Below are 26,456 nucleotides of genomic sequence, written 5' to 3' on the forward strand. Positions count from 1 at the left end.
TAAAATTTATGATGAAAACCTTTTTAATATTACTTCACCGCGTTTTAAAGCCTGTACTTGTACTTTCTATACTTTCCAATCAGCTACAAAAAACAAACAAAAAAACTAGAATAGTTGTAGCACTTAAAATGAAGAGGGGCCCACTGCCACCTGCTGGTAGAATCACGAAATGAGAGAGAGAGAGAGAGAGAGAGAGAGAGAGAGAGAGAGAGAGAGAGAGAGAGAGAGAGAGACTTGTCCTTTCTTATGTATTTAGACACCCAAAATGATGCCTCCACAAAGAGGACCGTAGTGTAGTGTAGTGTAGTGTTCCTGCGAAATAGTGCAATGCATTGTTTGCATTTTTCATCTGTCCCGTTGGCCTAAGTATCTACTGACATCTAGCGGTGGACAGTGGGATTACGTGTCCAGCACAAGGACTTCACTGCAGAATATTTATGAGCAATTATAACTATAGAGCAGACACACTAAAGGTGCACATTAGTAAATCATTACTATTACATAAATACGTTGAAAATAATATGTGAGTTAGCTTGGTTTAACCTCATTTAATAACGGTTTTAGTAACAGTTGTAAGGCCACAATCGCTAGCTTGCCTTTCAGATACTTACCAAATACTGTGAAGCTTTAACCATGTAAACTACTACTTTAATGATCCCGTAGGGAAATGTGTTCTTTTGACCCATTCTCCAAACCCGCTGGGGCAACCTGGAGGAGTAGTGGGCAGCCGGCGGACTCATTTCCAGATGTGGAGACCAGGCTACTGTGTAAATCATTGCTCATTTTAACTAAAACGTAATTTGTATAGTTTCTATTTTGTGTTTTGTGTTCATGCATTGTTTTACTTGTGTGACCTGCCTCAGGACTATAGATGTAAATTAGCAGTATTGCTTTAATCTGGCACATTTACAATTTGTGTACAACTTGTATGATTGTTCATTAATGTGTGTTGTCCCGATCAAATAAATAAATAAATATGTTCTGTTTTATAAGTATCACTCATCTGTAAACATTATTGTGCCAATGTGGCACAATTACAGTTGGGAAAACAAAACATCTCTGTAGGAAATGTTATTTCTTTATTCAAGACAAACTGAAAGAGGAGGCAAGTGTGGAGTAGTAATCACACCAACAAAAAAGACAAATGAAACATTTAATTACAATTAAGTGATTTCTTGGGTTATAATAAGTCGTGAGGCACTCATATTGGACAGGCAATTTATTTACAAAGAGCAGACCCTTACATATAACATAAAAATACTATAGGGGAACTTTGAGCTTTCAAAGCATCATTTGTCCATCTCTAATTGCTTGACGCTCAGGGTGATAAAAAGTACTGAAAAAACATCCAATCCCCAACGGTCGTCAGTAATTTACATTATAAAAATATCACCATGGTGATCCACAGGTTTACATATTTGACCGTGGAGACATTATTTACAATAAATCGCACAAAGAAAGAAATGAAACAATTTGGAACAAAAAGGAGAAGGTCAAAAGTGCAGTGAGGGTCCCAAAGGCAAGGTTCATCCTTGGAGGACTCCTAGTTGACTCCTCAAAACGTATCAATCCTGCAATAAAATATAACACATAAAAGAGGTGAGATATACATAAAAGGCAGTTGTACAAATACCTTTATTTCTTAATATTGTTTACAGATTTAAAGAGAGAGACGAAATGTCAGTAACCCTATAGCACCAAGTGTATTGCATTAGATGCAGACGTCTTCATTAACAGTGTAACTTCTTTCCCCCTAAAAACCCAATGAATACAATTTGATACTTATAATGAACAGGTAATCCACCAGGGGTCAGTATTCATGCACCACATGGGCTTCATAACTGAATTTAGAGTAAAAATGTGTTGAAAATGTCTATTTGATAAAACCTGTGGTCATACCGCCTTTGCGATGCCCAATCCCGTCAGACCTTGGAAGCTAAGCAGGGAAGGGCCTGGTCGGTACTTGGATGGGAGACCGTTTGGTAACACCAGGAAGCCTAGCGAATGTAGTGAGTGAGTGAGTGGTTGGTGGTGGTCGGAGGGGCCGATGGCGCAGACTGGTTGCCTCGCTTCCGTCAGTCTACCCCAGGGCAGCTGTGGCTACAATAGTAGCTTACCACCACCGGGTATGGAGTGAATGAATAATGCAATGTAAAAGCGTCTTCGAGTGTCCAGAAAAGCGCTATATAAAACCGATGCATTATTATTATTATTATTATTATTATTAAAACGGGCATTTACTTTGCAAATCTATCCTTTGTAATTTTATTGCACTTCAAGGATTATGCATTTAATAAAGCAACATGTAGTCTTGTTAGCTTATTTAAGTTTTGTTATAAATACATTCTGCTGTATTATGATATGATTATGCAAAATCAGGAGCTGTGAACTAATATATGAACAAACTAAACTAAGTGAAAGGTTTTCCTTTCCACTTTTGGCTCCACTATAGACTTGTCATTGCTGCGAGAGAGTGCCACTTCACTACTGCTCTTTTTTTTAAAATCAATGATTTTTTTATTGGTCAGAACAAACATGTTGTGAGTTTGTATCCAAATATATTATATAACAAAAGTCGAAACAGAGACCACTGGAGAGGCCCAACTTAAGGCGCTAATTCTTTATCTCTGACACACAGAGGACATGACCCGAGTTGACAGTGATTGAATTGTGTTGTCAGTATCACATGAAGGTCTTACCTCATAGAGCATCTAAAGTCCCCTGATTTAGTATCTAGAGCGGGTCTGCCAGCGCTAGAAGGATGAGGAGGGATAAAAGAGAGTGTTCAATTTACAACTGGGAACACCATCAAAAAATATACTGTTTTTCATAATATAAGCCTCCTATTTTTTGTATTACTATTTTTTAATTTGCCCAGGCGGACAATTATACACATTCTAATAAATAGCTTTCCCCAAAAACTTCAAAAGGGACCAGGCAAGGCAATATTGCGAGGAGGCTGACATTAGGAAATCAGTGCATTATTTTAAATAATAAAAAATAAATATATACATTCTACATTCACTAAAGAAGAAAAAAAAGGTGACTTGTAATTAAAAATGACTTTCCTCATTTGCTCATGACATGGAGGTGAAATAAATGGCGCCATCCAGTGGTAAAAAGATGGAGTGACAGTCAAGATGAGATGGGATCAGGACAAGACGCTGGTGTTGTGAGAATCCACGTCTTGTAAGTTCATAATGTCCGTACTTACTCCACTGTCATAAATGGGGTTTTCGAATGCCGACTCCTCCGTCATGTTGTCATACGGAGGCAATGATGATGATGGCATTCGAATGGACTTTCCTTGGAGCCTGGGAAAAAGGAGTATATAACCTTAAGGATCATTTCACGCCTAATGAAATGAAAGGAGATTTTTACTTACTTTACAAAGTAGACATAAATCGCTAGTACAGCCACGAGGATGACTGCGGCAGGAATGAATACAATCAAGGCTATGTTGGTCCCCTCTAGTTCATAATCTACTTTTGAAACTGTAATGAGAAAGAAGAAGTAGAGGATTTATCTTGCAAATCCAGATGGAAAAATGCAACCTTTTGTATTTTAAACTTTATAGTAGCTTACCATCTAATTTCCGTTCATCTATGTACTGGCTTGTTGATGCTATAACATAGAAACATAATTTAGACATTTATAAGACAGAAGTGTAGAATACAGAAGGAGAGAACATGGGTATGTGGATATACCAAAGAGAAGTCAGGTGCTCTTCAGTGATTGTGTGAAACAAAGAGGAGGTACAAGCAGGGTTGTCAGGTCAAATTAGGCTGTAGGTGTGTTTTTTATGTAAAATAGAAATGCAGCTTATTTTTTAGCTTAAAAATTTTGTGACAGTGAGTGACGGAAGGACATTTGACAAACCATCATGGACAATCCTGCTCATCCATTCCAGATAGATATACGTAATTCATGTCAATACTCCATTCTTCATTGGTACTGCATTACTGTTAATATTTTTCTATCTTGTATATATTGTAACATTGTCCTGTTTTAATGCTTGTATGTATATATTCCCAAATTTTACATATGCATGAGCACCTATTTGACTTATCTTCTACAAATTATTCTTTTCATTTCTTAATTTTGCTGTTGATTGCTTTATTCTATTATTAGGCTGCAGTGACAGGGCCATTTTCCTTGTGGATCAATAAAGTTTGTCAAAGTCTAAGTCAAATCACAAAAGATCGCCCTGATGAAGACATAGCTGTCGAAACGCGTTGGCGTTTTTTAATCTATTTTGTCCATGCACCAATAAAGGATTTTTAATTTTTGCTACTCCGGAGTGCCTCCTACCCATTTTTGACTGCCTTTGACACGCACAGCCAGTCTCTCTTCTGTCCTCATGCACTATCGGCTCCTTGGAAGAGCACCCGTGAGTTTACCAATACCTATCACACCTATGGGACCTCAGCAGCGCTCACTTTCTATTATTCTAAGTCAAATCAGTAATAGAGGGAGAAAGGGGTGGCCCCACATAATCGGAGGAGCACAGTGGCTCTAAAATATATTGAAAATTCCAGCCGAGCGGTATGTCCACGGGTTTCGGGCGTTTTTTTCCAACATTTGTGGATGGTTTTGGCTGCAACCTTACAATCCTGGGTCCGAGGAACATCCGACTTATACATTTAATGAATCAGAAGTGCCTTAGGTCTTCTCTCTGTTCATTAGCCACATAGCATAATTGCCTAAGTCATTTTGTATTGTTACAATAGCAATAATAGAATACAAATGTGTTTCCTAAAACAAGTTAAAACAGTGAAATTTGAGTTAGGCAATTATGCTATGTGGCTAACGAAATGTAGATATCTGTAGGTGTAATGGCTCACCTTTGCAGGCAGGGGGTGTGCTGTTCCATTGTGAGGGATGTCCTGGGACACAGTAGATGGTGGCGTGGCCCTGCATCTCATAGCCAGAGTGGCAGGAAAAGCTGAGAGTCTCTCCCGCCTGGTAGAAGGCTTTCTCTAAGCTCTGCACACTGGTGGATGGAGCACCAGGGTTTCTGCACGGCTCGTATTTCTCAGCTATCAATAAATAAGAGAAGATCGTGTCAGTATCTAATGTTTTTTACAAGCTATCTAGATAAAGATACATGACAAATCACCGCTGCTATTTTGAGGTTGAATAGTTTTTGTGAAATGCCTAAAATGACAATGTTTTGGATATGCATTGTGTAAGGTGGCAGCAGGATAAGTATAAAATAATGACTTGAGATTTGATAATTGCAACCATCAAAACATTTCCTTATGTAGCCTACAATTATCTGTCCATGGTTTTCTTGGACATTGTACTAAAACCTACTAAATGCAACTGAGTTGTTCATGTTTTGGGTTCTCCAAATGTGAAATGGCTGGATGGCTTTTGTCGCACAAATGTTAGCGTCTCGGCTAAAGTGTAAAACTAAGGATGTCTTTCAGAAGTTATGCTTTCATCGAAGACACCCCAGTTATTTGTGAGGCTCTCAATTACATTGTCATTATTAACAGGAGCTCATCAGTGAGACAGTGGTGTCTGCACACAATTAGTGATCGTTAATGAAGTGTTTTACAATGGAGTCATTAGAGGGAAATCATTAGGGAGAAGAATTGAACCACTTTATAAGTTTATAATGGAAGTTCACATAACAGAAAGTAAAATGCCTGCAGTATCTCAAAGTAGTCGGAGCAGAGGTCAGTCTACGTAAATATTTCAGTTCGAAAACAACAAAAAAATACATCTGCTTTTTCAGCATTAGCTTCACCCTTTTATTTTCTAATGAACCATAACTTACGGACACATTTGGGAAGCCTGTCGCTCCACTTGGGCTTTGCTGAATCCCTGTTGTAGCAGGTGAGGAGGCTGCTTCCGGAGATGATGTACCCCTTATTACAGATGAACTGCACTGTTGAGCCCACTGCGAACCGGCTTCCTGTTAGCACCTTACGGCTGTGCTCTACACTCCCTGGGTCTTGGCATGTCATCACTGAACACAGCACAAAAGTAACACACCCATAAGACAATATTTTAGATAGAAAAGAAAGCAGAGGACATTTACTGGATGTTTAAACAGAATAAACCAGGACTAAGGACATTTACTGGATGTTTAAACAGAATAAACCAGGACTAAACTAGTAGTTAGCGTCCATTAAACTTGTGTCCACTCAGCTGACAATTATTGTGCCACCACTTTGTTATGCTAGAGAGATAAAATAATGATCATTTGCAGCAACAGAGAGGACATTAAACTTTGTGTCAGTTATTGTTTTCATGTCGTCATAGGTCAATTATTTACTGAGAAATTATGGGGGTCATTAAGAAGAATTTGCTCATGTGCAAAGCGAGTACCACGCGCACAAGTGGATAGGCAGCAGAGTCATTAACACATCTTTCTACTTTCTCTCATTTACATATAAGATTTTGGGGCCGTGATGCAGCAACACACGGGATTTCGAATTGTAAATTAGGTGCACCATGCCCACAAATAGCTACATGTTATTTTCCAGCTTGATAATACATACAGTTTTTTAATGGCTTTTTCTTTTTTACTCCACACTTACATTGCAAAAATGCAAGCGGCAAATACATATCTTTGCCTTGATTAACTCATGCCCCTAGAGGCCATAAGCGCCACTGCAGGTATCATGTTGCGTTTTTTTACTCATTAATTGTCCGTGAGAGTAAATACTACCGCTGACAGAAAAGACAAAGGGAGAGAGGGATATTGTACATCCAATTACACAATGGAGATCATTTTTATCACTCAAACTTGGATGTAAATACTGTTTAAGTGGTGCTAGCCCACAGCTAGCTTTGCCCGTTAGCCTGTTAGCTTCTTCTTCGTGATGTCATTAGTGTGTATTGGGGCCTCCGGGTCGGAGCAGCGAAAGCTGCGGTGTGGTTGTCTGGCCAGAGACACCAGGAGGAGATGAAAGACCCCACAATTATCCCATCAACACTTGAGAGACTACGGAAAGGATTTATTATGGTAAACAAGTTACTTAGTACTGCTTTAAAAGGCTTTTTTTAAATCCCACACTTCTTTCTTAGTGTCGGCCCATCAGTCCGACAACCCATTAGTCCAACGTCTCATTATTCCGAAAATGTTCCATTGAGTAGGGGTTGACATATAAAATTAGGTTCAGACAAGAATCCACTGACCTTAAGGTTAGGGCCAATGGTTGTAAATGGCTCAATAATCTACAACACAACTGGGTTAGAGATGTCAGACTAATGGCACCTCTGCCCAATGGTACTTTTTCGGAATAATGAGACCTCGGACTAATGGGTTGTCGGACCAGTGGCATGGCACCTCTTTCTTACACTGCAAAAAGTGCAAACTGCAAACACATTTTTTTGTTTGTTTACGTCAGAATTACTCAAATTAAGGTCAAATAATCTTAATGTCATTTGAACTAATTTAATTTTTTTTGCAATGAAGTATTTACAGAATCCACAAAAATCAAAGAATTATGTGCATACGTCTCCCGTGCGCCACCAGACGAAGCCCACAGGCCGCAGTTTGAGAACCGCTGTCTTCAATAAATCTTTGCATTCCTCTGATGCCTCTCACCTTCCTCGCACTTTGGCACGTCCCCGCTCCACGTCAGATCCCACTGGCACATGAGGATCTCGGAGCCCACCAGCTCGTATCCGGGGTAACACTGGTAGGTGACAACGGTCCCGTGGATAAGGTCAGGGTGTGACGTGCTCTTCCAGCCATTGGTAATTTCCGGAAGCTCCGAGCAAGTGTCATTCCGGGCCACCTCTGTAAGTCGCCGCAAAGACAATAAGCACACAGGAATATCATTATTATTACCAACCGTTGACTTGTCCCCGAGGAGCATAACAGCTGCGTAAATATGGGTCTAGTTGGGACAGAGAACAGCATGTGGCTTGGCACCAGTCATTCAGAGCTTAAATAACTGCTGCAGACATTGCCAACAGCACAAAGCGTTGGACAAACCCGGCTGATGTTGAAGAGCGCTCTATTATTGTGAGGCTTTGTTTGGCTAATCCAGTGCACCTGGTGTTGGCCCGAGCCCAAAGAGGAAGACACAGTCAGAGAAAAGAGGCCTCAAACTCATATTCCATTCTGTGTGTTATATATTTTCAATAACAAGTCTAATAATGTATATCAAGTGTTGTTCGGTTAAGTGCAGTACCAAATGTCAGAAAAAAATCTATACAATGAGTGCACCTGGTCCCTCTCATGCTTTTCTTTGAGAACATCTGGATATTTTGAAATAAAATAAATATGTGTATAATGTAGGTATAATGTCAAGCCTCTCCGTACGTACCAAAAAAGTGCACCACAAATCCGTTGTTGTATCCATAGATGTTGGTGGCAGGGTCGGACTGAAACTGAATGGTCACATCTGCCATGGAGGTGTAGAGCTTGAAGTGCGGCCGCGTCCCGCTGTACTGGCCCAGGATGTTCGCTGTCAGGTCATCGCCATCGTAGAAGGTCAAGAGGTCATTCTTGCCCAGATGGAGACTGAAATACAAAAACATTCAACAAAAGGCTTAAAATGTGGTTATGTTAAAGATGGAGTGTGGGTTGTAGATTACATGTGGTAGGATGAGAGCAAAGCAGTGTGTTATTTAGCTAACACAGCAGCAGAATACCGATAAAGCTACGTCAACACTTCTGGCCACATTTATATGCAGTTTGTATTGGATGAATCTGATGTGAAAAGTAAACACTAAATAATTCAACATCTATGTGTTTTCACCCACACATTGATTTCATAAATATGTAAGAAAAACATTATTCCCTCTATTGGAATCTTTTTAAAATTACCCTAAGGTTACTAACCTACACAAACCAGGCTGGGAAATGGTAAACTGCCACTGTATTTGAGAGAGTTGGACAGGATGTCCACTGCGGATGATTAACTTAAAGAATGCATTAACCTTTTCCATTTGCTAATTCATATGTTCTTGCCCTCTTTATGCAGTGTTAGTATAGCTTGACATTTATTCGCGCACAGGCCAAGGAAAATGGCAAAAGAAAAGTAGTAGTGTGCTGCTGCAGTGGGAGAAGGGCCTCCTTAAATGTCAAGATGGCCATTATAATGAGAGATGTTCATATTTAGCAGCTTCACTTCAGGTGGGGTCTCATCATTTACATGTGTGCCATTTGAAGATGCTCCAGGGGTTGCATTTACGCCAAATCATCAGGAGGCTAGTCTGACGTTAGTTTTTTTTTTCTTTTTTTTTTTAAAGTGAAGTATGCCATATTGATTTAACTACAACATCATCACTTAATTTTTTCGGAAGAATTATTTTTCTTTTGTTATTTATCGTCAATTAATTGGAAATGCACAGTTTTCACTCAATCTACTATATTATTCAATAGTAGTATTTTGACAAAATCTCAGACTCAGTAAATGAGTGACTACGTTTTAATTCTACTAAAATATAATATCATTTTAAAGCAAATTTTTTTTTACTTGTGTGTGTGTGTTTTAGTTCATTTTCTCCTGAGTGCTCACCACATGTTTGAGCCTCACTTTTCTTTGCATAGTTAATGTGTGATTAGTGAAAATAATAATGGCTGCTGGGACCCACAAAGAACTTCTTCGTTAGCTTTGAGCTGTGTTAGCTGCCACTCTAAAAAATGTCTATCTCATTCATTCCCCTCTATTGGTTATAGTTTAGTGACATATTTAAAATGAACTGCGCTTTGAGTGCCTAAAGCAGAAAGACGCTATAAATATGACCATTTAACTGAACTTGTTATTTGCGTCTGCCTGTCTGAGAGGGGTGACACCAATCTGTGCTTCCTCTGGTCAAACCCCTAAATTTAGTTTAGAAACTAGTTCAAGGTACTATAGCTTAAGATCTGGACTTCCACTTCTAGCACTGGTGTTTTGTTTTTGCACAAGTTATAGTGCATTTATTTTTAGTGACTGTATGACAAAAGTGCCCAATTGACAACACAAAAACGAATGCCATTCCTGTTTTGATTAATGGCTCCAATTATTTAAATCTTCCTTTCAGCGGTGAGACTTGTTTGAAGGCGAGACCCGTGAGCCTTTTCGTTTCCATATTCAGTGTTTTACTTTGAAGTCTATTCCGTACAACTGAAAGTGCTTGTGACAAAATAAATCATGCGGCGTTCCAGCAGACAAAGCAGCCGGAGTTCGAGCCGTCTCAAAAGTGACAAGACTTGATGATGATAGAGTGAAACAAAATGACCTATGCTCAATTCGTTATTCATAACTTCTTATACAGGTTCTCACCTCCGTCTATCTGAGGGCTTTGAGTAAATATTAACTGTTGTTAAGATGAATGAGCACCTGAATTCAAAGAAAGTAAACAACAACCAGCCTCTGTGTTTACTCTCACAGTTTTACCACACTAATATAAAAATAAACGTATGTGTCAATCTCATACGGCTTTGCAAAAACATTAGAGGTAAGCCATCAAAAGAAGGGTGAAAGGTGTATCCAATGGAAAACAAGCAAACACTGGGCCAGTGTAAACCTTATGAAGGGCCAGTGGGTCGAGCAACAAAAATATTTACTCCTGTGTCAAATAACAATTCCTCTAGTAAAAATGGTGCCAAAAAAATGCTGAAAATGCTTCTCGAGTAATTTGCGGAAGGAAATGTTAAAATATTCACTTAAGGCCCTACTGTTTGATTACAAACGATAAAAGAGAGGGCGACTAAATTAAAACGCTACTTGTATCCCAAACTCATTCCGAACCTCTCTAACATATTTGTAGATTCCCAGTTCTTAACAGGGACGCCTTTATAAGAACATTTCACAACTGGCTGGGTCACTTTTCAGGGTCATTGTCACAGAAGTGCTCGATAACATAGCATAAAAGTTTACAATATATTTTAAAAAATTCATTCCACCACAAGAAATAAATAATATATCTGCTATAGGGCCTTTAAGTAATAGTACTGTTACTAAGAAAGTAATAAAATAATATTAGTTCTAAGTAAAGGAAAAAGTTCAGTGCAATAATAGTACTCTTACAAGTATATTTTTTTTAAAGTGAGAGGAACGATTTGAATTGTACCTGATTAATACCCTCCTCTCTGAAGAGAAAACTGTATAGAAAATAGGCCTTTCGTAAATGTAAACATAATCTGTTCATGTTAGTGTTAACTTTGTTGACAATAAATTTCATCAAAGTTTTTGTCAACATAGCATATTGTAGTAATAATAATTATCATCATCATCATCATCATATCTATTCATTATCACTACGGTCCAATTCTCAAATAATCTGCAAATGCCTTTTCCAAATCTCTACAACCAAAAATTGCTATTTCAATAATGGCACCTCATTATTTCACATTCAACACAGAAGTCTCACTAAAACTCTGGCTCTGTACCGTTCATTTCTGCACAAATTCAAATTATCCGACTGAGTAATGGGTGGATTTGATTGTTGGCTCATGGTGGTGGTGGGGAGGTCGGTCCAAAGCTAAATTTCAGCCTCTTGAGGAACACAAATAGCAGATGCCAGACGAATGAATGGCACTGAAATGAGGCAGTGAGCAGAGAGCTTCCGCCTCTTGTTACTTGGACGGCTATAGGGACAATTTAGACCTCCACATTCTCCCCACAATCAGCAGCTGTACAGTGCGGCGGGCACGGTGGTAATGGAGGCTTAGACCAAATCACAAGAAGCACGAGATTCTGTGGCATATAGGAGCTTTGTGAGCGACCGAAGGCAGAAAAGTGCAAGGGAACTTCGAAAAATGATTATTCATAAAAAGTAATACTTGACCTTGGCTGTGTTCACTCTCACAGTGGCAAGTTTAGGTCTCATTTCTGCTTTACAAAATCTTCACTCAAATGCAGCAACTTTAAAGCAGTAGTAAGTAACACGTGCCCCTAGAGGCCATAAGCGCCACTGCAGGTGTCGTAGCATGTTGCATTTTTTTCCTCATACATTGTCCGTGAGAGTAAATACTACGCTGACAGAAAAGACAAAGGGAGAGAGGGATATTGTACATCCAATTACACAATGGTGATAATTTTTTTCACTCAAACTTGGCTGTTAATACTGCTTAAGTGGTGCTAGCCCGCAGTTAGCTTTGCACGCTAGCTTCTTCTTCTTGATTCCATTAGTGTGCATTGGTTGCTCCGACCCAGAGAATGGAAGTTGCAAGCGTAGTTTTCTGGCCAGAGACACAAGGAGGATATGAAACCCCCAATCATCCCATTAACACTTGTATTCCCCCCAGAGGGACTGTGGAAAGGATTTATTAGTTACTTAGTACTGCTTTAAGTAAGTTAACAACCACTGAAAGCTCCTGGGTTCCTGGGATCACAAACACACTAAATTATTTGTAGTTATAGATAATGCAGGTTTAATGCTGGGTGTGTGACATAAAAGCTCACCTAAACCTAATCAAGGCATTAGAATCAACAAAAGTGTTTATCGTAAAAATGGATTCACAACATTAATCCTAATTCTAAATAAGTCAGACATTACCGAAATCAAATACCGAAAGCTGCCTCTGAGGTTTTTTTTTTTTAGTCCCTCACCTTCATATATAGTATAGTATAATCATAAGGGAGCCAACATTGGTCTTGCATCGACACTGGTGTAATTCCAACTCTAAAACCTAGTGACAACACAGACACATGCCAACTCTGCAGAGCCTCTGAGCAGAATCGGCGCCTGCTACAGTGCGACTCCACAGGCCACTCAGCTGCTCTCTCTGCACCAATATGGACTCAACTACAACCAACTGTTATCCCACCTGCCAGACCTAATGCTACCAGCAGACCAGTCCGCCTGTTTCTGTTAAAAATTCATTAAACCAGTAATAATATGACAGTTATAGCCTCTTCAACTCAACTAAACACAGTCCAGTCGATGATTTAAGCTTCTCTATGATGTCCACATGATTTTTTGTGTTGTATAATGTATGTTACTGCTGGCCCTGAGAAAAACAAGTCAATATTTAGACATGTGTTGTATATAGCCTTCCCTTCACCAATAGCTACCATAAATCGACTCAAAGTTTCAGAGAGTACAAAGTTTCAAGGTCTGTTTGAAACTGTACTTTCTCTGCGCATGTCTTCAGCATACCAATGATGCCAGCTCCCCCCTGCAGATGTGGAGGCTGACAGCTCCGTTATGTACAAGCCTCAAGGCATTTTGTCACCTTAACTGACCTGTCAAGTCCAATCTGGCGACAAACAGTAAAATCCCATTAACTCTTACACAATGAAAGTTCCTTCCCCTGTCAGCCACGCATACGCTATTTTTTCATACTCATATTTGACATTTGTATTGTTACACTGATTGAAAAATTGTTTTCAGCGAGAGAGCGTTCCATCTTCCATTGACACCTGGGTAAAAAAGCGTGTAGTACTCTAAGTCTCCAGCTGGGGGCTCTATTCAACCAGTCTGTCCATTGTAAGCGTTCACGGAGAACACACAATTAGCTGAAGGTCCTTGCTGTGTTGAATTGTTAAAAAGCACTTAGTGGATGACTAAAAGCTGTGAGTTCTTAACTTACCCTGAAAACATGAATCTGGTTTAGCCTTGTCTGTGGCACAGTCCAAGCAAGAAGATTAAAGGATGCACTTTGGCAGTGATTAGTGCCTAACTGTGAGAAGGTCTGGTCTTTTTCGTTCGGCAAAGTTCCACAGCTGTAGCATTGTATACCACACAAGGACACACATATGCAAAGCAGAATCTACTGTATTGCACTGAAAGGATGTGGATACATACAGTTATTGTTATTATTCAATGTTAGCACATCTTCAAAGTGGATCATTGGCAAATACAATTACCAGAATGTTGTGTTGAATTAATAAAAAGCATTTAGCGGCCCACTCTGCATTCTCCGTGAGAGTTCTTCACTCGCCCTGAACATGCACCTGGTGTAGCCTTGTCTACAGGTGGGACTATCTGCCGTAACCTCTTGTCTCTTGCTCTTGCTCAGCCGTGCTCCATGCTAATAAGCTGAGAGCCGGCCCTCCTGTTTGGCCTAAATTAATTAATCAACCCTCATTATGCACACTGCTCTTGTGTAATTGCCAGCGCAGGCACGGTGATGAATGATAATGCCCAAAACATTCTCATTACTGTATGGAAGTGTGTGCCCACCCCAATAATGAGTCATCTCTCCCGCATGTGCCTGTGTCATTTCAACATGCCTCGCACACACACACACACACACACACACACACACACACACACACACACACACACACACATACAAATAAACGCAAAGGGTATGTTGACCGGGCCTCCTGCAACGCTATTCTAATGATGACAACAGCAGACACAGCGGGTAATGGAGGGGTCTGCAGGGATCAAACAAGCTGCGGGATTGCGCTGCCATGAAGACCGCGCTTGACCAATCTTGAGATAAACCACAACTGGCCACAGCATCATTAATTCACAGCAAGAGAGGCCAACTTAGCAAAATCACTGCTTGGATTCAGACAAACTTAAATAAGGGTTCACAGGGTAAAAAGGTTGGGGCAGTTTAAAATCAAAAAGTTATGACAGGGGATGATTGTGGCAAGGCTTAGGTGTTGCGTTTCTATAATATTACAATTTAGGGAGGTATTTAAGCAGATGTAGGACTACTCTCTTTAAAACCTAAAACAAGTCAAATTCTGCATGTTGTTAAAGAGACTATACGGAGTTCAAAAATGGTAAAATGATCTAATTTCCTCCCCCTAAATGTTCCAACAATGTCCTAATGTGTAGAATGAGCCCAGACCTTTTCACCACAACTGCCTCTAGAATCCTGCACGGTCACTCAAAAAGGTGTCACTTCGGGTCCGAATTACCGTCATGCACGAGCTTAATGTAGAAGGTGCAGTTACACATATGACCTGAGGTGGCAGCAGTGAGTATAAAATGGCTAACTTGCATCTAGCCCCTTTAATGGAATGGGAAAACGGTGGACTGAAATCTATACAGTCACGGAGAGAACATGCAAACTCCACACAGAACAGCCCGAGTCTCAAACCCAGGACCTTCTTGTTGGGGAAAAAGTCATTATTTTACCCATGGCCGTAATGATTTCCGAAATTTAAATCTCTAAGTCACAAGACGTCTGTGCAGTAATCAGACTTCCTGTTATACACGTTTCCTCCTCTGCCATTTCCCCCTTTGATATGCGCCTTGTATTTGACTGATTGCTCATATCTCCATGTCTATAATCCTGGGAGATAAGAGCCGGGGCATTGTGTGCACTGTAGCGATGGAGTGGGCTGTGCCAAAACCCCAACGCTCTCTGGCCTCTTTGTTCCAGCACATTTTAGCTCAAAAATGTATTTTAAAAGTCTGTTTTTGTATTCAAACAGCCACTGGGGATGATCAGTCTAACACGCCTGTCTGTTTGCCCCATATGGATCGACTTAATTTAGTTATTCAGCCCAGATAATGTCTTTAAACTGTGCTCTCATTAAGGCTAATTTAGGTTATTGCCATTTTTAATCATCAGCCTCAATCCAACACTATAATGCCCCTTTAAACTTAAGTACTCTTAATCTTTTCATGCTCTTACCCATGCTGTCCTATTGTTACAATAAATATTAGCATTTAATCCATTTAGAACAGCAGATGCCTAATAATACTATTTGGTTTAATTGGTCCTTTTATAAAGTGGAGCTCATAAGTTCAGCGATTGGTTCAATAGAAGATTCTTAATTGTAAAAGAATAAATGTTCTGACAAGGACAAGGCAAAAAAAGATGTAAATGAAAAGTTAATGGTAATTTGAAAAAGATTGAGCAAAAGAAACAAATCAAGTGTCTTGAATAAATAATTCACACATATGTAGCTGTCATTAAAATTAATTACTGATAATACAAAGTAAAGCGTAACTGAGTCAGCTCCTCAATGGACAGTTAAATAGAGATTTGCCTACATTTACAGCATTTGTATACATATATACGTATATATGTTTGCAGTCTGCCATGTTTTAATAAGTATGATGTAGAGAGTAGAAATAATATAATACAGCTAATCAAAACATACCCATACAATAACCTTGTTTACCAGTTTCCTTAAAGAAAAAACATTGGAATAACCACTATATCCAACAGCTAACAATAGCCTACAGTTCTGTGAGCTCAGTATGTTCTTCCCTGAGACCCCAGGCTGTATTCCCGCTGGTTTAATTTTAACCTTTCGTAGCCCATACCACTGAATGCTTAGGGGCACTAAAACAAATTACTTATGCTGTATTTTGTATTTTCGCTGTATTGAATGTAAGCTCATAGAAATAATCGTAGTGTGAGTCAGTTATACGCAGCAAAAATGGGATATAACTGGAGATTGTTATTTTATGCCAGAAAAACAAGGTCTGTAGTCATTTCCACAGATAGTGCTCCATAGTGGCCCCAGCTGCTTGCTTAACAGCTGTGACTGTGTATGTGCCTGCGTGATGATGGATGTGGCGTTCAGGGAAGATTGATGGCTGAAGAGGAGATCGGGTGCATGTACATGCTCCATGACATCTGCATGTGTGCGTCGACTGTGTGCTGAATTACAGTTGGCCAAGGCAGAACAAGTGGCTGAGAGTAGCTCCCCGCCAGAGCGTATTCATTTCAAAGCCAACTCCAAGAAGCGCACCAGGGAAGTGGGAGCAAGGAGGCTTACTGGCTAATCTGGTCAGAGAGCGAGCTGGAAGCGACGCAGAATCCTTAATGTGGTGGAAATGAAAAAAATCTAATTAACAACACAGACGCAGTTTGTCTTGTGCGTGTTGTCGTGTGCTGTTGTACAGAGGGCTGAAGCGTTTGACATCTCAAGGTCGCTGTGAGTGGCTCCTGCTCCTGCACCTGGCTGCACTCTTACACTTGGATGTCGAGCATGATCCTCTTGTCCTCTTCCACGTGAATGCCCCAGATGCAGTCCTGCCCCTTGTCATAGGCCTCGGGCCAATTAGGAGACAGCACAACACCAGCCGAGTCTGTGATCTCCCCACTGCACACAGCTGCAACACAAATAACACAGCGTGAGCGTTTCAAAGCCATTATCTGGACAGCAGTACTCTTTAGAACCAAAAATAACATCCTTATAGCATTTCTCTTTTTTAACAGAACAAACCGCTGTGTGTTGCACTGCAGACTACACCAGAGAAGCTATAGGATGCTTTTTCTACATTTACCATCCTTCATATTCATATTGTAATAATGTACATTTGAGGTTTGCTACTTCTATGGCTAATTCATTGCTAAAACAAACATTTTATTTTCTTGCACCTCTATAATAAACTGTAAATAACTAAGGGGCTCATTTACAAAGCGTTTACTCATGTGCGAAACAAGAGGCACATGCAAAAGTGGATTGGCAGCATGTCATTTGCACATTTTTGACTGAAGCAGCATTCTCTCATTTACACATCAGGTTTGGAGCTCTATTGCTTTTACACAAGTCATTTCAAATAGTAAATCTGGTGTAACATGCCTACAAAAAGCGATATTTTATTTTCCAGCTTGCACTCACTATTTAGCACCTGCCTTGTTAATTGACTTTCAGACTAACTGAGCATCTTTGTAACAAATTGAAACAGATGTACTACATTTAGTCTATAATTATTTTTTTAATTAAACATAATTGATACAAATAAATTATATTTCATGGATGCATTTAGAAAGAGCTTTTGATACCACACTTGACAATAAAATGGAGACTGTATTTTTCATTAGTAAAAACTCGTCATATACAGCAGTGAAAGTGACATTTTATTTGAGTTTACAGCATTTAAACTTATAATAAACATCAGTGTGCAGGCTCCTTGATAAGAACCTTGTAAAACTGCATGCTAGCACTAAACCTCTGGGCGACCATGACCCTAAGGGCAAAGAAATTTAATTTCCTCATTTCTATTTTTACTAGAAAGCTTTTCAATTTTCACTATGTGGCAGGATGACCACGCTGCCAACAAAGCCTGGTAGAGAGGTCAGGGTGTTGTGCTTGGGAGATGTGAAGTGAGGAAGGAAAGGCCATGAAGGGTACACGGCTATTTAGTACAGTGCTTAGAGTGCGCAATATTCCGAGTTCATCTGCAGGCAACCTTTGCTCGCTTTAATCTTAGGCACTTCTAAAATCTGCCCTGCCAGCACACTCTCGCTATTGTTAATAATAACACAAAATTTATCAAGGACAGGGTAATACTGCTTAAAAGATACACTTAACAGAACGTTTAGCTTTATATCTGAATGAAAAGGATTTTCTCACTCCAGACATAAAGCAGGGTCTTATAGGAGCTTAAGGAGAGGTAGATTTTGGCAAAGATGCTAAACAGAATGGAACAGTTGCTTAAGATGTTGACTGACCTCGGCACGCTGGCTCAGTCTCGTTCCACTGGGGGTTCTCAGGGTCCACACATTCAATCACAACAGAGCCTTGCTCAAGGGTGTAGCCAGGGTCACAGGAGAATTCAACTACAGCCCCCACACCATACGAGGAGTCAGAGCTGCTGAAGTTTCCATACTTCACAAAAGGCTCGTAGCACATTCCTTTTGCAAAAGCTGTCATAATGTGACACAAAACAGATATCGTTGAGGGTTACTGCAGGCTCACATCAAAATGCAATACAATTTGTTTCTCATTTTTAGAAGTATTTGTTTATTGGTTTATTTGGTTTTGTGCTCCACAGATAACCTTGTGTTGCCTCGGTCTTTTTCAATCCTCACACTTTTAACACTTACTATACTATCAGAATATACGTACATTCATATCGGATAGCTGCCCCGGTGGAGGTGATGGTCCCGTCTGTGGTGAACTCCACAAACAGGTAACGTCCTGTGCTGAGGATCCCTTCATTGGGCAAGTACTCCACCTCGTAGGAGTCATAGATGGGGGGAGAGTCGATGTTGTTGCCGTTTTTAATCAGCAACCTACAATATACATTTGCACAGACAGGCAGATTAAAGGGGAAGTAAAGACATTACAAGGTTTCATATGCGCTGCTCATTGTTCCATTTGCAAATCTAATAACTTTATGGATCAGTGGTCACAGAGCTCAAAATGTAATGGTATTGCTGTCCTCTGTGGCAATTTGAGTTCTTTTGTGTAACCCAGCACTGTCGTGATAAAGAGCCTTTTCAAACTCATCAGACAGGTTATGGATATTTATAGCTCTATTCCCCAGACACACTGTTATTCACAAAAATGTCCGAATGTGGCCTAATATTGGATGAACATATTTCAGTTTGATTTGAGATGTGGGAATATTGTGCTGGAGACTCTTGAAAAATGTGATGTTTTTATTATGTTTAACCTTGCAACTAAATGAAGACTTAATAAATGCTAAAGTGGATGTGCCGGTTCAATTATTTACCCAAGCATTTTACAGATTTCCCGGCCAGACACTGTGGTTCTAAAATATTTCAAATAAAGTACCACATTAATAAATGAATGGCCAAGACTAAACGTAGACTGAACCCGATTCCTTAAACAAACATAAAAGGCCTAAACCGCGTAACCAGGCCTACATTAGGAAAAGACCAAAATAATTAGGAAAAGACCAACCACAATTATCATTTTACGTCACCCATGGTTCCTTCCAAATTTAGTTCAGTGTAATATGCAAGTTATTATTACAGATTGCTACAGAGCACATTACATTGTACTTATTTCTTAGGTACTTTGGTCAATCTCAACAATCGTCATGGGACAGATTTACAGCCATGTCTTTGGCAGAAACAGATCCTCGTTTTGGAGTTTGGACGAGACAATGTGCGTTAGATCAAACTGGAGGAAAGTTTGTTTTTGTTTGAGCTGAGGTTTATATAAAAGATGAGTCTAAGTTCATGAATCAGCAACATGTGTTTGTTTTTATAATGAAAAAATAAAAACAAATTGAAAATCGAGATCGATCAATATGTGTAATATGTTTTTGCTGTATAGTCCAACCCTAGGTACAATGTATCAAGGAAGAGTAAAAAGAAGTGTTTTTCCGTTATTAGTTTTATGTGAATGACAGACACAATCTACACAGTTATCCTCATATAAAACAACTGAACAAATAGGGATATTACGATTGCAGTTGATAGTACCAAATGCTGTACACTACTGTATATAGCGCAGCCCAATGCATCACCTGTCATCATCCTCCGCCAGAGCCACCTTCTCAAAGTGGACGTGGAGCCGGTGGCCCTCGGGTGCTTCCAGGACCCAGTGGCACGTCAGGTTGTTGCTGTAGTTGCCAGGGAAACCGGGCGAGACGATGCGACCATAGGTGGCATTTTTTATCATGCCTCCGCAGGACGCTGACACAGAAGAGAGAGGCGGGAGTGAGGACATACCAGTCGGAGGGCATGGGGGCTAAAAATGAGAAAAGTAATGGCGCGAAGTGGAGCAGAGGTTTTAGAGGAAAGTCCCCGGTCTGAGCGCAGATTGCATCGATATCCAGTGGACTGTGCCGGGTTATACTATGTACAGCTCACCTGGCTTTAAGCGCATAGGACTGCGTGTGATGGACTTGAAAAGAATCGTGCCGAACACCAGCGCGTACACTATCAGTCTACAAATACACACTGCAACTGGCAGATGAGAACTGAGCAGCAGGGAAAGGAGGGTAATGCAGTTTTGAGCCAATTAAAGCAGTCAGATTCCATGGTCCTATTGTGCCCCGGCTATAATAGAAGAGAAATGCGTGCTGCTTATCACATGCAAAAACACTCATTTGCTCTGAGTGCAAGTAATCAACACAGCAGGGGAAAGCTGAAGAAAAATAAAACAAAATAAACCTAGACTACTTTTGCATTTATACAGTATTCCTGCTGTAAAACGTGAGGTGAGTGCTGTTCGACGAATTCATTTATGGACACGAGTAAATTACTTGATGTTAGAGGTCTGCCCTTTGCCTCAGAGCAAATGTAAATTTAGCACTAAAATAAAAATTACACATTGGTAAAAAAAAACAAGAAAAAAACTTCCAATTAACCCCTAGGTAACAGAAAGACAAACAATTAAACATTTAATTAAAATCATCACTTTTTTTTATTGTTATAGCCGAGCCTGCAGGTGATTTGTCATTTTCTACCTTCGTTCCTGGAAAAGACAAAGCTTTATGAATAGAAATAGTGCCCTGTGCAAACAATGGGACGTACCTAGGCATCGCGGCTCCCTCCCGCTCCAGTACGGCGTGGTTGCGTTGCGACATGTCAGCATTTGAGGTCCCTGTAACTTGTAGCCAGTGAAACAGCTGAAGAAAGCTTCTCCGCCAGGATGAAGGTGGGTCACAGAAACCTCCCCTCCAGTGGGCTCTTTGGGGAACGCGCAGCTCAACACAAAGGCTGCAGAGAGAACAAAAAGACGCGATACAATTTATTATGTCAGCACAGCATTACATGCGAGGAAACAGGATGAAGTCACGAGCCAGACCTATTTCAGTGTATGATAAATGGGGAGAGATACCAGTGAACAGTTCAAATATTGTCTAATTTTCCCGCCAAGATTGGACAATTCCCTGAGGTTGGGGGAGGGCATGGGGGTTATCAGTATATACCAAAAATGCCCCTGGTCGTATTGGAAGTTGAGCGTAGTCACAATGATGATGTCCAAAAAGATAAATGTGGTTCTTCAGATAAGTAGGAAGAAAAATGTGGTTGCAAAAGAAGACGAGTTATTAGTAGATGGATGAATAAAGATACAGACACTGAACATTCCTGCTTAATTGCAACACTGACTCAACTTATGCTCTTTGGTTTCAGTCCAGTCCCTCATAGCATCACAGAGAGATAGAGAAAGTTAATTAGGGGAAGGAGGACAAGGTTTTTTTTTGTATAGCACTTTCACACACTAAAGTCACAAAGCATGTCAAACAATATATTTGATTGATTTTTCCCAAACTCTCCATTCTCGGTGGTGGCAGGCTACACGCATGAAGCCGCGGCTGCCCTGGGGAAAACTGACGCTAGCACGGCTGCCATTCAGCGCCATCACACACCAAGTGTATTACAGGAATAGGCCACTGATTTTGCATACTGAGCTTTGTTTTTACCTTAGACGAGTTCATGCGTAACTGTCTGGTCTTTACAAGTGTGCTCAGTCACGCAAAAACACCAAACATGTTGTTAGCATTTAGCCTCTGCTCCTCTCCTCTATGGGGCCAAACGGGGGTGAAGTTAGAAGCGACCAAGCTCTTCCACGTTTTCCCTATTTAAATACGGTTACGTGAGTACACGATCTATAGATATACACGATCTATATACATAGATATACATAGATATACACAATCTGTGTGATATAGTCACACAAAAGTAAACGTGTCAATTTTCTAGGCGGATAAAAAGGGGTACTATATTGTAAGGCGTAATAACACCTTAGGAGCACTTCGACGTACACGCAGTTAAGTCGAACTTTGATGTTTTGGCGTGACTGAGCTCAAGCGTAAAGACCAGACTTGTCTAAGCAAAGGTAAGAACATATCTCAGTATGTAAAAACAGTGGCCTTTTCCTTTAAAGGAATACCTGTTTTTTCTAGTGGTGGAAACAAGTTCTGTTTTGTCCACCTTTAGGATATTGTAAACTCAAACATGTGTGGGAAAAAACACTCTCTCTTATGAAGCAATTGTATCAATTTCTTGAACTCTCAGGCTAGTTTTTGAGCATTTCTTTGACAATAACCCTGCAAGTTGACCATTGCAAGTTGTGGAATGTGCCTATAAACTCATCCAATGTTAGACAAGTTAGGATTCAGTTTGGGCCAACACTCACTTATGAATGTAGTGGCTTCCTCTTTCATTGTTTGTAATAAAAAAATAAAAAAAAAATCTGGTATAGGGCCTTTAAGTGTCTTGACACGGCAGCTTGCACAAGACGGAGTTGTGGATGAATGCTCTAACCACTGAGCCACTGCTCTGCCTTTGCTTAAAAAAAAAAAAAACTCTAGTACAATCTGAAAATAACAGGTTGCAGTGTTATCTAATCACAGACCAAGAGCATGCATAAACCTGAAAAGGCATTTCCTGTCATTTTTCAGCAAACCATCATAAAAATATGCTGCTGCCACATCTCACAGTCGCTATTATCTAAACTCTCCAAATGTTGCTTTAAACGATCCCCCTCTTAATTGATTACAAAGTAGTGGTACATACAGTATGCAAATGTACAATGACATGTTTGTGGTGCAGAGGTAATTAACAGCAGTATAAAGCTCTTCTGTGTCTGGTCTGCGCAGCCATGACAAATGAAAATGCGGCCGATCACTAGAGCATCGTAATGAGTGTGTAATGTGATAACTGGAAGAGGAACTAGCACTGAGGCGCTTGTCAAACTGAGCACATTGCAATGGGGGAAAGATCAATGCGGGCGCGCTCATTTCGTTGTGTGTTTTTAAACAAATGGTGTCGGGGCGATGCTGAGTTCTCGCGGATAATGGATTAGGCAAACCAAGTCTGTAATGGAAGCGATTAAACAACCTTCTTTTCCTGTCTAATAACCACACTGTTCTACCTCATTACTGTGGACGCTTTAATGATCAAACTTTTAAACTTGGGGAAATGCGTGAGCAACAAAAGTGCCGTAATTGGACTGTTGTTTAGAAAATGCAGCAAGAGCAGAGAACCTTTTCAAAAGCTGTAACTTCACTATGACTGCGTACTCGACATTATGTTTGAGCCTAATGGATGGCTTTGCAGAAAGACCGAATGAGAGCTGATGTAATTAGAAAACAACAGAGAAAGGCCACACTGGAAGCCTGCCTTTATAGAATTTATGTTTGCTGCCTTTAAAGCAATTATGATAATAATCAGCCACAGGCCACGTAGTGTAAACACCTTAATCTACTTATGCTAATGTGGTTTAGGTTGTTTGGGGTTTACAGAAGTGAGTTGTGAGATTTTTGATGCGTGGATGGAGATGTATGAACGTTATTACAGGTTTATTTTTCCCTTCAGAATGTATTGTGAAACTTCTTGGTGTATAAAACAATGACGTGTGAGAAAATAGCATGCCATACCAGTGTCATGACAAAACAACTCTTTAGAGGGTTTTATAGGCTTTGTACAGTAATCATTTATTGTCACTGCAATATCACGCCAGTATTTATCACCAAAGACTCGCAATACCATGGGGCTTTATAGGCAATTTATCTTGTCTAATCTTAAATCCAGACAAGGTGCTTTTTCTTTCCCTACGCAGTATTTTACTTTGTTTCATTTCATGCGAATGGCAATAGTCACTGTAATAATATAACCCCAGACAGAGAAAAATATTGGCATTTATATAATCAGTATGAATTTTTTAAGAGATGGGCATGCAGCAGCTGGCTGTAATAGAAGAACTGTCATGTGCCATGCTGTATATCAATTTTAGATTAAAAGAAACAGTTTATGAATGTCTTTGGAAATTGCATAAAGGCAGAATGGGCGATTAAAAGGGCCATTCCATCAGACTCCGCACTTGAACCCACAGAACTCTCTAGACACACACTTTCCCCATAGAGGCTTGTAAACTGCCCTCATCCAGCATGTTTTAATCTTCAAACTCAAGCTTTTTCTGTTACACGGCCACTGCCTCCTTCCATAATGAAACAGTCCCGTCTTTGGTCGTAAATCCGAGAGCCAAGGGGAACAGGTACACTGCCCCTGGGTCGGCCATTCAATTCGTAGTTTATCTCTGGCTCCAATGAACCTAGTTATTGCCATTATCATAGCAGCATTTACATCCCTATTGAGCATGCGGCGGGAAAGCCAGAGGCGAAAATGTGCAGCCAATTCCTGAAGTATTAAATTAGGTGGCGCCTCCATTCCGTTAGATGTGGTGCTGGGCCATAAAGTCTGATTGTTTTGCTATTACAAATAATAGACTCACGGAGGAGGCAGAGAAGATTAGTGGATAGCACGGCAGGGCCAGGGCAAACAGACAGAGAGCTTATGTTTTTTTACGTATGGGTTTCTTGTCAAGAGGGTGAAACAGTTACACCGGTGAGGTAACGTCAGAAAAGAAAAAAACATGGAATCTAAGGGGAAAAGAAGTGTTTGTAGAGATAAAAGGGTAAAATCATTGGACAGATGTAGAGAATCTTTACTTCAGGGGGAACGTAGTGACTGCTAATATTGAACACAACCACAATCTGGCAAAAACTTAGTATTTTAGAAAATTATGTGTGGTTAAGTCCAGCTGCTCATAATAAAGTTAAAAGTTAAGGAACATTTGGAATAAATGGTATAAAAGGTTGGATGTTTTTATATTTTGAAATAGTTAACTTCTAGTTGGAGCTGGTTAAGACTCAGCAATCTCTTGTTGAATTTGCTTATCAAAAGATAAACTTTTGGAAATCGTTTAAGGAAAGCAAACAGACCGATGGCTAGCATAGGGCTGTGTACACACTTTCTGAGCCTGTGAATTAGGAAGTACCGCTCTTCATTAGCTGATAATGTCTTTTCAGAAGGGCACATTAGATGAAGTGTGGAAGTCAACGTTATTAACCTACTGCAACCCAACGACCATTTTAGACAAAAGTTTACACAGATAAAGCGGGCGATTTCTGTGTCCCATTGATCGTGTCTAAATACACTTGCGTAGTTCCAGCGCTGGCTCAGCACCACAGCACTCCTTCTCCCCAGTGATCAATAGAGTTGTATCAGGGAAACGATTCACTTGTACCAGCCCCAGCACAGACCTGCCATGATATGCTCTATTGGTATTTATGTGGCTGGGTTAAAAACTCAATTTTAATGGTCATTTACTCAATGAAGCCCATTAAGAAGAAATAACTTTGGACGAGAGCTTCCCATCAATACAGTGGAGGAGTGGGGTCGGGCGGTGGATTAGTGCCAGGTGTAAAGGTCTCTGGCCTCTTCACTTGTCAATGCTCTGATTAGCTCCAGCAGAATCAATAATACCCACTGATTTATGATTTTTACTGCGAATATGAAAGGACTAATTCATGTCTCATTTTCAAAAGAAGTTGTAAGGTCAGAGAGGATCAATATTTGCTCATTAACATGGTTACCAAAAAAATGCAATTACGTGAAAGTACATGTACCTACTGTGACTTTTGCATTACAATATATTACTATTACAATATACATTCAGTTCCAGTCAAATGTTTGAGAGACATTTTTTATGTTTTGTTTTTTTCTTTATTTCCAATACTGTTTACACTGTGTGAATCTCAATGAAGTCATTAAACTATGAACGAACATGTGGGATTATGTAAGAAAAATTGTGAAATAACTCAAAATATGTTTTATATTTTATATTCTTCAAAATTCCCAACCTTTACTCTTGGCATTTTCTCAATGAGCTTCATAAGGTCGTTTCCTGAAATGGTTTCAATGTGAAACCCATAGAGAAAATGTCAAAGCAGTAATCAAAGTAAAAGGTAGCTATTTTAAAGAATTTGAAAACATAATTCCAAATATGTGTTCATTCATAAATTAATACCTTCAGTGGGAATCTACAATGTTAATAGTTTTGATACAACAGTAAAATCAATACATAAAAAGTGTTTCCAAACTTTTGACCGGTAATTGAGGCTTAAACTATTCTTTTGAG

At 39.9% G+C, this 26,456-nt stretch overlaps 1 protein-coding gene across 2 annotated transcripts in view; it reads right to left on the reverse strand.

The window, feature by feature from the left end:
• Positions 1-1,155: 1,155 nt before the first annotated feature.
• The window catches only part of LOC306970243 (seizure protein 6 homolog), an 84,643-nt gene continuing 59,342 nt past the window's right edge, over positions 1,156-26,456 (reverse strand). Inside the window, exons 5-18 of one of the 2 annotated variants that reach the window (XM_079566131.1) lie at positions 21,062-21,247; positions 20,050-20,218; positions 18,678-18,844; positions 18,281-18,475; positions 16,797-16,935; positions 8,292-8,488; positions 7,565-7,759; positions 5,786-5,977; positions 4,845-5,039; positions 3,586-3,624; positions 3,386-3,494; positions 3,215-3,314; positions 2,700-2,753; positions 1,156-1,571 (exon numbers count right to left, since the gene is read on the reverse strand). In XM_079566131.1, the coding sequence (XP_079422257.1) occupies positions 2,727-2,753; positions 3,215-3,314; positions 3,386-3,494; positions 3,586-3,624; positions 4,845-5,039; positions 5,786-5,977; positions 7,565-7,759; positions 8,292-8,488; positions 16,797-16,935; positions 18,281-18,475; positions 18,678-18,844; positions 20,050-20,218; positions 21,062-21,247 (1,910 nt within the window). In that variant the 3' untranslated portion in view covers positions 1,156-1,571; positions 2,700-2,726. Of the gene's footprint in view, positions 1,572-2,699; positions 2,754-3,136; positions 3,315-3,385; positions 3,495-3,585; positions 3,625-4,844; positions 5,040-5,785; positions 5,978-7,564; positions 7,760-8,291; positions 8,489-16,796; positions 16,936-18,280; positions 18,476-18,677; positions 18,845-20,049; positions 20,219-21,061; positions 21,248-26,456 lie in introns of those variants that run through there. The other variant, XM_079566130.1, reaches the window with a different exon arrangement.

The sequence above is a fragment of the Gobius niger genome, assembly GCF_951799975.1.
Source record: "Gobius niger genome assembly, chromosome: 11".
Classification (NCBI taxonomy): domain Eukaryota; kingdom Metazoa; phylum Chordata; class Actinopteri; order Gobiiformes; family Gobiidae; genus Gobius; species Gobius niger.